Raw genomic sequence first — 12,243 nt, forward strand, 5'->3', positions numbered from 1 at the left:
ATTGGTTTTCACTCTGGAGAAACGCGTAGTGTTTTGCAACAGCATGCAACATTTTGCTTTAATCAAGCTAATATTGTCACACTGTGTTGAATGTATAGCATAAGGGCAGTAAAGATATAGAACCTTCAGGGAAAGTGCAAATTATGGGTTTATCCCCAAATCCAGTGAAATTATATCAAAATGCCTATTATTAATGGATAATAAAAGTTTGACAAGCAGTCCTATGCAGAGTCTAAGTCCATTGAAATCAGTGGGCTTAGGCTGAAGTTAGTCTGCACAGGATTGCACTGTTAGGAACTTAATATAGCCCAATGACTGTTGGTTCTTTTGAAACAGGTTCCTCAGCAGCAAGGAGTCCAAGGTTACTGGAAATGTGTGAAGAGAGAGAGCATTAAAGGAGCAAAAGAAGTCTGGAAACAAACCGGGAAAAGTCCTTTTTAAAACACCCTTAAATACTCCATCCTAGTACTAAGTGTCTAGATTTTCTTCTTTTTGTGTATTATTGTTTATACGCTGGCAATAGTAGATACAGTACAATCATTTCATACAGTTGAGTACTAAGTATTTATTTTCTCTCTGTAATGTACATCAGTGTACTTAAGTTTGCCTGTGGGTCTGCTATGATTTTCAAAACTCTTAACAGTGCCATGCTAAGCAGATTTATACCCTTCTAAGTCCGTTGAAGTCAGTGGATTTAGAAGGACACATCTCTGCTTAGACAGTGTAAATGTTCTCACGCCAGTTCTCGCAAAGCTACACTATCAAAATGCTTTTGTTGATCAGTCGGCCAGAAATTTTGTACATGTCACTAGTCTGAATATGCTGCAGAAGGAAGCTGGATCTTGTTCACAGTACTAGAAGAACTAAGTTGTCATGTTTTTAAGGGCTAGGGAGGGGAAAAAATGAAACCTACGTCTGTGGAGTGAATTTCATGGGGCCAAAATTGTTTTTGAAACTGAAGCCCTGAAATCACTGATTTCTCTCTGACTTTGCTAGCTTTGAATGACTTCAGGAATTCACCTTTAACTAACAAACTGCAGTTAAAAAGTGTGTACTTGTGTGCTGCTTCTAAAACGCGGTATTGAAATCAGGAAAGCTTGTTTTGAATGTTAGTGATATTATAGTATATCGCTGTATTCTTGTTCCTAGTGATTTATACAAATGTATTCCTATCTGTTCTTCTGATTGCAGTAGAGTTTGGTTCTCAGTCCAGACTGGAAATATGGAAATGTTTACACAAACTGGCAATCTGTAAACTCAGTGAATAAGTATAGACTATAAGCACTTCTCAATCCAATTAGGAAATGAGGGAAAATATGAAACACACTTTCTGTGGATACATACAAATACAGTGACTTCTGCTTGTCTGATTTAGCCTCTTGGTGGCAAAAATGTAAAGCATTTGTTTTTCTTTTGAGCTGTCCCATAACTACCAGAATTTCTTCACTTGATCGAAAGAGCTATGCATGGTTTTGAAAGGAAGCACTTTTAGACAGTCTGCGTCGAAGTGGAGCATGTTCTATTTTTCCCTGTTTCAGAGCTATTTTGTAGCCCCCTCCCTCAAGTAATTCATAAGAGTATTTTACTCCCTTTGCCTTGCTTATGTATAAAATAGCACATTACACAACCTCTCAGCCTGTTTCCCTTATTTAGATTTTTTAGGGTTACATTTTTTTATAGAGTGCTCAAATCTGATCCTCGTTGTGGGCAATAAAAGGCTTCAGTTGCAGTGCCTGAATATACTCTGTTGTAAGCTGGCAAAATTGGGCAAGAACTGCTGTTACAGAGACCCTCCTGTACCACTAAGTAACTGGCAGAAGCATCTTTGTTCTTTTTGCAATTTTAGTAATTGTTTGCAGGTAACAGAGATGTGTCAGTACTGCCCACAAGTTTATCATGAGGTGGAATGTGTGTAGAGAATCCAGAGATTGTGCCTAAAATGACACAAACTGGAATGGGCACGTGTTAGCTGAATATAACTAACCAATTGGGGAACATTAACCCCTCATTTCCAGGTCAATAGCTGGTTGCCCGCCAAGTTAGATATGGTCCCCTGAGCTGTACCAAAAGTCTCCAGTTCAGAAGCAAGAGAGTGGTGATAGCAAAGAGATTTACGGCTATCTGCAGCAGGGGTTGTTGTGGTAGCAGCAATGCTAGCCTACATTCTCCATCTCCTCCTTTAAAACAATTTCCTGGTGAGGGGGTGGGGTGTGAGCTATAACATAACAAACACAGTTTCTAAATGTTTACTGTAATTTATCTTTAACGTTTGCTTGCCTGTCATTACTGTATTGACTCCATGTATGCATGTCTTTGTGTGAAGGGGGATATTATACTTTTCTTAGAATTCTGGTGGCTCAGATAAGAGCAACTTTCTTTCAACTATTCATTGAAAGGGAAATTAGCTATAAAAATCTCTATTAATGCAAGCATTCCACGCTCCCTTAACCTGATCATTAAGGAATAAACTCTGCCTCCAAAGATTAAATCAATCCCTCTTAATCAAATGTGGGAGCTCCTAAAGCTGTGGCACAAAGCTGTAAACAAGAGCAACATGGTGATGACATTCTGGCTAAAAAAACTTGGTTTGCCCACTTCCCATGTGGTTGGATTGAAGATGGTAACAATATGTCAAAAACATAATGTATATAAAACTATTCTTAACTGTCATAACAAATGGAGCAGAAAGGGAATTTGTTATTGGAATCGTCTATGGTATAAGATATCTGAGAGGTAGACAGACTGTGCTGAGATGGAACATAAATACTTTGAGAGAAGCCGCTCTATGGTATGGGTGTAGGGAAAAGAGGGGGAGGGTTAGGCCAGTGTTTTGGGTGCAGTAAAAGAAGAAAAGACTTTGATCCCCCATATTAATATCTTTCTCAGAAAGTTTACAAGAAGATGCTTTGCAAAGTAAGTAGGGCAGTGAAGACTACAATCCATACTTTTAAATATCCAATTGAATTGCATCAGAATGAGCATACATGTTATTGTCTGTGTATTGATAAGCATTCCCCTGCCAAATTGCTTTTGGGTGTCTTCAAGAGAAGACTCTATGAAGTGAAGTCTGTGCCTAGTTAACAGCAAACTGCCCACCCTGAAGGCAAACTCTGCTTCTCTGATAGGGAGAAGAATGCCAACTTCAGCCTCTTATTTGTCAGTGTGCATAGCATGAGCACATGTGGTGGATTGCTGTGGAGCCCTGAAAAAGGTCCTAATGTTAGAACACCAAAAATATTTTTATTAATATCACACCCAGTTGCTCTGCATTGCTGAGCCTCCATCAACAAACTATATTTATACATTTAGCACAGTCTAAATTCAGGGCCTCTGTCCAACCATCTGTGCATGGAATGCAGAGTTTTCCTGCGCCATTTCCTGCAGCCACTTCCAGCCACTGGAAAGATCGTTCTCAGGATTACAGGAACCTGTGCAGAGGAATAGCTGTGCTAGCCAGGGACTGGTGTGAGGAGGGAGGGGGCAACTTCATCCCCTGGTCCCTCTTTATTCCAGCCCACCAACCCACAGGGTTATTCTTCCATAGGGGTCCTGCAACCCCAGAAAGGAAGAACTGCAGGAATGGAGAAGAATTCGGAGAAACTGTGTCTCTTCGATCCCAGATGGTTGGGAATGTACAAGGGTTTAGTAAAATTACAGTCTTTAGCTTTGACTGTATTTATAATATTGATGGCTGAAAGATGTCTCCTTATATTCTATCGGTTTTTCACTTTTTAACTTAATGTCTTCACTTGCTAATAAATTTGACTTTAAAATACTTGATAATGGAATGTTCCCATTGTCCTCTTACTGTCATTGTGGGAAAATATTTCAAGTAATATTAAGTGCTGGCCTATTTCAAAGAAAAGGAGACGACAGCACTGTGTCTTCATACAAAATATTTCCCTTGAAACAAGGTCAGATGGCCTGTAACACACGGAAGTTGGAAGCACGGAGAGGAGCAGCCATAGCAAAGCATTGTGTTCGTCTTGTGGGTTTCATAGGAAAGCCCCACCTGTGCTCTTAAGCAACTCTGACCCTGTTAGAAGCAGGAAGCTGTCTGCATAAACATAAGTGGCAGTAAGAACAGAATGTAATGAGGAGCCCGGCTGGATCAGATCAATCGGCTGTCTTGTTCAGCATCCTGTATGACGGTGACCGGCCGGTTGCTCTAGAGGGCCAACAGATAGCATATAAGCCAAGGCCTTTCCCCGGTGTTGCCTCCTGGCACTGGTATTCAAGGGTTCACTGCCTCTACATATACAGGCTCCCTTTACTCACCATGGCTATTAACCACTGATTGATCTATCCACCATCTTTTAAAGCCATCCATCTTTGTGACCATGACTGCATACTCTGGCATTGGGTGCACCCAAGTTCTAGTATAATGAGAGAGGGAGAAAAGTTTTTTTCTGTCCACTTTCTCCACCCCATGTATTATTTTATAAAGCATTGTCATTGCTGCCCCCCCCCCCATAGTTGCTGTTTTCAAACTCAGAAATCCCAGACTGTTTCCTCATAGGGAAGGTGTTCCAGCCCCTTAACCATCTTAGTTGCCCTCTTCCATACTTTTGTCTACAATACCTTTGTTGAGGTACAGTGACCAGAACTGTACACAGGGTTCCAAATGAGGCCACACCATCTAGACAGCAGTGTTATAGTACTTACTTTCAATCGCTTTTCTAATATTCCCCAGCACAGAGTTTGCCTTTTTTTTTTTGCTGTTGCCACACATTTGAGTTGACTTTTTCATATACGTAGCTATCCGCTAGAACCAAGATCTCTCTCCCTCTGAGGGTCTCACCACACGAGACAAAATACACCCGAATTACACAGGTAATTCAAGTGTATTTTGTAATTCGAGTGTAATTCAAGTGTATTTTGTCTCGTGTGGTTTGACCCTTAGTCCCAGCCACTTCAGATCCCACGAGCATCAGATTTTTTGTTCCATTGTGCATTCCCTATGCTTATCTGCACTAAAACTTGGTTTATCATGTTGTTGCACACTCACCCAATTTAGACAGAGCCTCCTGGCTCTCTCGGTTTTCACCATCCTTAATCATATATGAACAACATTAAACGGTACTGGTCCTTGTCAGACTTTGCTGGTCACTCGCTCTGTTGCAACAGCTCTCCATTTATTCCTACTTTCTGTTTCCTGTTCAACCAATTTTTAATCCACAAAGTGCTGTACTGATTTGGACAAGACAGAGAGTGGCACAGAAAGCACTATGTAGTTGCTATATGCCTATTGCAAGACGGGGATGAAATAATAACCTGGCTAAGAAATACCTCTTCCAGTGTTGGGTTCTCAGCATAAAAAGGAAATGCATGTTTAGAGCCCGAACAGAAGCATCACCTGGGGATAGTCCTGCCACCAGGTGACTGATTTCTGCCATTTTCTGACATTGTAAGATGCCTCACAGGCAAAGCATACAATGCAATTGTGTATGGAAAAATACATAAAATCAATATAAAAATTTTTGTATGTTTACTATACATCTTTATAAAAACCATAAATCACAGCACTGCAGAGTAAATTTTCCTAGTCCAGGGACAGAGGCTAGTAGAAAAGGACCTTGAGAGAATATGTTAGGCCTCCCTAGATGTGGAAATTCCATGAAGTTGGACTGCTCAGCTGACCTTGAGGCATAAGAGAGGGGGATACTTCTTTAGATAACCAAGGTCCAGGACTTAGAGGGCTCTAAAGGTTTTTTAAAAAAGCTTACTTGTATTTGGAAACCAAATGGTAACCAGAATAGCTCTTAAAGATGGGCATGATATGGTCTCTTAGGCCGGTCTTACTTAGGAGCCTAGGACAGATTTTATTTATTTAAAACATTTATTCGCCTCCTTTCTACATGGTAAGTGTAGTTTCCAAACAAAGGCAACCCCACAGAACATGTTACATTGATTTAAAGGTTAACAACACAAGTGGCAGAAGCCAAGCCTTTTATCTTGTAGGAGAAAACAAGGAGCTGGTATAGCTGGACAAGGAAACTCCATGCTATAGCCACCACCTAAGTGTCAAGCCAGAGACGCTAACAACAAATGGGGCAGCTCTTACCCTCCTGCCCTGCTTTCAGGAGGCATCCAGAGGACACTGTTACAGTGCTTAATCTGATTCAGCCAAAAACAACACACATGTAGTATTCAATACACAGACCAGTCAACAAGCAGAAAAAAACTTGATGAATTCACATTCCACCACACTACTTGACCCATGCGGAGGAAGGCATATTAAAAATCCTGTAAATAAACAATAAATACCTGGAGACTATGCATATAGGCTGGGCAATGTACTGGATTCCTGTTTGAACCGCCAAAGTGTTTACATTCTCCATATCTTTGCATGATCATGCATCATTGGAAAGAAGAGTTGCACAAGAGGTATGAATACATATATTTAATCATTGTTCAGCAAATATTAACTACGGCTTACTAATAACATTTACATATTGCAACCAGGTCCCTGCCCCAAGTCTGTCTGTCTGTCTGTCTGTCTGTCTGTCTGTCTGTCTGTCTGTCTGTCTGTCTCTCTCTCTCTCTCTCTCTCTCTCTCTCTCTCTCTCTCTCTCTGGGGGAGGGGGTGGTATATACCATCAAGTCACTTCCGATCTATGGCAATCCTAAAAATGAAAGTCCTCCAAAATGACCTATTGTTAACAGACTTGCTGGAGAACTGGAGGACGTGGCTTCTTTTATTGAGTCAAGCCATCTCATTTTAGGTCTTCCTCTTTTCCTACTGCCTTCCACTTTTCCTAGCATTATTGACTTTTCCAGAGAATCTTGTCTTCTAATGATGTGACCAAAGTACAATAGCCTCAGTTTTGTCATTTTAGCCTCTACAGAGAATTCAGGCTTGATTTGATCTAGTACCCACTTATTTGTCTTTCTGGTTGTCCATGGTATCCACAAAACTCTCCTCCAGCACCACATTTCAAATGAATCAATGTTCTTCCTGTCAGCTTTCTTCATTGTCCAACTTTCACATCCATACATAGTAATGGGGAATATCATCATATGGATAAATCTTAGTCCCAGAGTGACATCCTTATCTTTAAGGATCTTTTCTAGTTCCCTCACAGGGGCTCTTCCAAGTCTCAATCTTCTTCTGATTTCTTGATTGCTGCTTCCTTTTGGTTGATGATTGAGCCAAGCAACAGAAAATCTTGAACAATTTCAATTTCCTCATTGTTAGCTTTAACATTGTGTAATTCCTCGGTAGTTATTACTTTTGTCTTCAGCTGTAATCCTGCTTTGGCACTTTCTCCTTTAACCTTCATTTTAAGTCTACTATTTTCTGCCAAGAGCATGGTGTCATCTGCATGTCTCAAACTGTTAAGGTTCCTTCCGCCAATTTTCACTCCACTTTCTTCTGAATCTAATCCAGTTTTCTCTATGATATGCTCTGCATAGAGGTTGAACAGGTAGGGAGATAAAATGCATCCTTGTCTGACACCTTTTCCAATTGGAAACCGTTGTTTCCTCCCATACCCTGTCCTAACAGTAGCCTCTTATCCAGACCACAGGTTGTGCATCAAAACAATCAGATGTTGTGGCACCCCCATTTCTTTTAAGACTCTCCATAGCTTTTCATGATCCATATAGTTAAAAGCTTTGCTGTAATCTGTAAAACACAGGCTGATTTTCTTCTGAAATCTCCTGGTATGATGCACTAGCCATCATAAATCTGCAATGTGATCTCTAGTGTCTCTTCCTTTTCTGAATCCAACTTGAACATCTGGCATTTCTTGTTCCATATGTGGTAAGAGTCTTTGTTGTAGAATTTTGAGCATCACTTTGCTTGCATGGGAAATTAACACAATAGTCTGATAGTTGCTGCACTCTTTAGCATCTCTTTTTTTGGGAATTGGAATGTAGACTGAGATTTCCGGTCTGTAGGCTATTGCTTTGTTTTCCATATTTGTTGACAGATTCTTGTTACCATTTTGATGGATTTTGAAAACCTATGATGAGACAATCCCAAGACTGTTACAATATACATTATGACAGTCAGAGAGAGAAAAAGGAGGAATGAGGCAGGCAACAAAGGACAGCAACTACCGTTATATGCACTTAGGTTTTGTTTCATTTGGTGGTAAATAATATCAGTTATATTTCTTTATATAGTTTAGGTATTATTAATAACAACAACAACATTCAATTTATATACTGCCCTTCAGGACAACTTAACTCCCACTCGGAGCAGTTTACAAAGTATGTTTTTATTATCCCCACAACAAAACACCCTGTGAGGTGGGTGGGGCTGAGAGAGCTCCAGAGAGCTGTGACTGACCCAAGGTCACCCAGCTGGCTTCAAGTGGAGGAGTGGGGAATCAAACCCGGTTTTCCAGATTAAAGTCCTGTGCTCTTAACCACTACATCAAACTGACTGAATCCTCTGTTTGCGAGGGAATTGACTTCTCTTAGCCCTGCGCTTACTAATATTAGTATTAATTAATACTTTAGCGAGGTATTTTTTATATCAGAGTTATATATTTTTAATAAGTGGTGAAAACAGACACATGTTTTAGTCTGTTAAAAAAAGTACACTTGTAACTCCTTTTGAAAAAATGCTACCAATCACCACGAGGTGGAGCTCTAAGTTTTCTAATCTGTTTCCATTTTCACACTAATCAGACCTTTTCTAAAAGGGAAGGAGAATATGTGAGTGTCATTTACTAAATGACTTTAAAAATCTAGCCCAGGGGTGCAATACAGAGAAAGTTAAGTAGGTCTAGGTCAATGGCATTTAAGCTCATTTATGCACAGTTGAATTCAATGGAACTTAAGTACACTTAATTTTCTTCAGATTATACTCTAATATCCTTTGTACCTTTGTTGTTATCCTAATTTACAGCACTATTGCAGTATATTTTTTATTTTTAAATTACAAAGTAATAAGGTCCGTTCTTCACCCAGTGTGACATCCATAACCATAAATCTAAGAATTATTGGTTTAGATCCTACAAGCTTTCCAGTTACGGAAGTGGAGGTTTTCCCCCCCTTCCGCCATCAACCCCTGCAACTACTGAAAATCTTCTGCTGAGGATTGGGGAACCCTCATAAATAAAATCAGGGCTTTTTTTTCAGGTGGAACAGAGTTCCGGGACCTCTTGAAAATGGTCACATGGCTGGTGGCCCTGCCCCCTGATCGCCAGACAGGGGAGTTTGTGATCAGGGGGCAGGGCCACCAGCCATGTGACCATTTTCACCAAGGGCGATTTAAACTTTTAAAAACACCCCCTTGTTCCAGCTGACCCAAAGTGATGTCATTGGCCCTGGGAGCATGCGTGCACTTTGCACGTGCACACATGGTACCAGGGACACCACCTTCCACCAAGAGTTGCCCTCTGTGCCAGCGACCCACTGAGTTCCACCACCTCTTTTCTCAGAAAAAAAGCCCTGAATAAAATACACTAACATGAGGTGAAGCTAAAGTAAGTAGATGAAACTGACCAATTGACTTGCTGCTGAGTAAATTGGAAGCACTTTAGCCTCTTATTATGATGAACATGGACAAAGGAGGAAGTGAACAGCCTCTTATAGCTGCTGTCTCTGTCAAGGCTAGTGGCTTTTGAGGAATCGATTTTTCAATTAATGGTTTTTTTTTATTGGGTCCTAATTTATTTATATTATTTACAGTCCACCTTTCCCGTTGACATGCAGGGTGGATTACACAGTGTAGGTCAATACAAGCAACAGCAGGGACATTCAGTAAATGATACAATAGGGGATAGATTGTAGGAACTTGAAAACAAGCATAAATCCAAATACTGAGCTGAAACAAAACATAAGCAATTTGGCATAATGTATTACACAACATGGGAACTACCCAATAGGAGTGTACTTACCACAACAGGCAGTACACAGTAGTACAGTCAACAGTCCCTTTACCAAAGCATCTCTCTGAACCATTTTCTTACTGCACAGCCCTATTACATGTGTAAAAAAGCCTTCATGAATAATTCAGTTTTGCATTGTTTTCTGAAAGCCAGGAAAGTGGGAGCTCTCCTGACCTCTTCAGACAGGCCATCCATAAGGCAGAGGCCACCACAGAGTACGTACATATATGGGCAGCTGTTGATTTTGCCCATTTGCAGCGTGGTACCTGCAGAATGCTGTGTTCAGATGACTGAAGCTGCCATGGCAGAACATAGAGGGAGAGGTAGTATTGCACATATACAGGACCAGGGCCATGAAGGGCTTTGTAGGTGAGAGCCAATACCTTGAATTCAGCCTAGTAACTGATGGGTAGCCAATGGAGTGACTGAACTGGAGTGATTGGATAATGCATGCTCTTCCTAGTTCCTGAGAATAATCAAGCTGCAGCATTCACCAACTGGAGTGCATCAGCTGGAGTCTCTGAGCTGGCTTTGAGGGAAAACCTATGTAGTCTCACTGTTACCTTGGTGTGGATCCAGGTGGTCAGATTGGCCGTGTCCAGGTAGGGGACCATCTCATCATCCAATCTTGTGGCAATGAATTCTATGGTTTATTTATACATTATGGGAAGGGGGGCTTCCTTACCTTGATACGAACTTCTTGGTAATACATTTGCAATGCCATCCTAAGGAGAGTTGCACCCTTCTTGACTTCAGCTGACTTAGGGTGGTGTAACTCCTCTTGGGATTGCACCACTAGTGACATCTTCCACTTGGAAGACGGAGAATTGCATCTCTGAATAGAAGTTCCTTGTTTTCCCAGGATTTGGACATTCCTCTGAACTTAACATAATTATTGATACACCGATAATAGTAAGACTGGCACATTTACACAATAATGCAAGACTAGTGGTGTTCAATTATACTGGTGCTCCTTGGTCATGTATATTAGACACCAAACTAAGAAAGGTGGATCCACCTTGATAGGCAGCTTGTTAATACAGGGACTCAAATAGTTATACAGAATCTTAAAAAATGAAGACTGAAAACTTGTCCCCAGTCCCTGGACAAGTTACAGATCACAACAGTAAAAGGCTTGGAGCCAGAGGAAGCCAAATATTGCTCATACAGTCCTGGGTGCAGGTGATACAAGCCTTGCAGACTATCTGCTTATTCAGTTGGGTGAAATATGCTTTTGCATGCAGAGGAGACTCTCTGACAGCAGCCTGATTTTCCTCTCACAAGGTTCCTGCACTCGCTCCTGTTTGCGCAAGGTAAATAGCTACTTTGAATGCAGAGGAGGATCTCTGGATTCTAGCCAGAAATAAGTACATTTCATTAGGCAAACGTATTGATTTTGGGGGACAGCAAATTATTTTTTTAAAAGTCTAGGCACATAAAACCAATGAAGTGTGGCAGATATCGTGTATCATGTGGGGACTAGGATATGTAGGTTCAAGTCCCTACTTATCCGTAGACTGGCATGAGCAATCTTCTGCCTCAGTTGATATGGATGAACAGCCTACCTCTCAGTGGGCTAAGAGTCTTAAGAGTTTTTGTTCTGAAGCATACTACAAATGAAGAACACCACAGAAATTTCCCAGTTGGCTAAGCTGAACCAGGGAAGCCCAAGTATTAAACTGGAACAAGGGAAACCTGGAGTCCAATCTGTCCTCAAGATCACTGGGTGCGCTGGCCCAACCAGGATCTCTCAGCCTACACTAACACAGAATTGCTGTGAGATTAAAAGGGGGACCGTGTGGGGGAAGGCAGAATGAACAGCTAAGAAATCAAAATTTTCGTAACTTTACTGAACATTAAGGTATCAAAATAAAATTTGCTCATTCTGTGTCTCTAATTTAAATATCAGCTCAAACGCTAACACCAGTTTTCAAGCAACATGCAAAATAATTCACAATAGCTTGGATCCCACTAGCTTTTCGGCTAGTATATAAAAAAGGAGAGGCTCTTTAAAACGCTGTGCCTGATATGCAATTCGCATGGACAAAAAGCCACATGAACAATGAGAAGTGGAATCGGGCAAGAACGATCACTTCTCTCACATTAGTGGAAAAACTGGTATGATCCAACCCAGTTATCTCCCTTGAACACTACAGAAGATGCAACTGGATATCTGCCTTGAAGACTGAGATAGTAGAATGAAACCTGGCATGCACGATCAAGACATTTTGCATGTCAAAAAAACCCATCAATCCATACCCCACATGCCCCCCCCCATATTTAAAATGTAATATTTTGAGACATTGGACTGAACTCAATGTGCATGTTCAATATAACCTGTATTTCAAGGAGATTGTAATACAAATCACTCATGGCAAATGAAATTTTAGAATGAACT

At 40.8% G+C, this 12,243-nt stretch overlaps 1 protein-coding gene across 1 annotated transcript in view; it reads left to right on the plus strand.

The window, feature by feature from the left end:
* Positions 1-3,783, plus strand: part of MICU2 (mitochondrial calcium uptake 2) — a 125,873-nt gene extending 122,090 nt beyond the window's left edge. The window contains exon 12 of the mRNA XM_054973587.1: positions 337-3,783. Coding sequence (XP_054829562.1) covers positions 337-441 — 105 coding nt within the window. The 3' untranslated portion in view covers positions 442-3,783. The remainder of the gene's footprint in view (positions 1-336) is intronic.
* The last annotated feature ends 8,460 nt before the right edge of the window (positions 3,784-12,243 follow it).

This window comes from Eublepharis macularius, chromosome 3 (assembly GCF_028583425.1).
Source record: "Eublepharis macularius isolate TG4126 chromosome 3, MPM_Emac_v1.0, whole genome shotgun sequence".
In the NCBI taxonomy this organism is placed as follows: domain Eukaryota; kingdom Metazoa; phylum Chordata; class Lepidosauria; order Squamata; family Eublepharidae; genus Eublepharis; species Eublepharis macularius.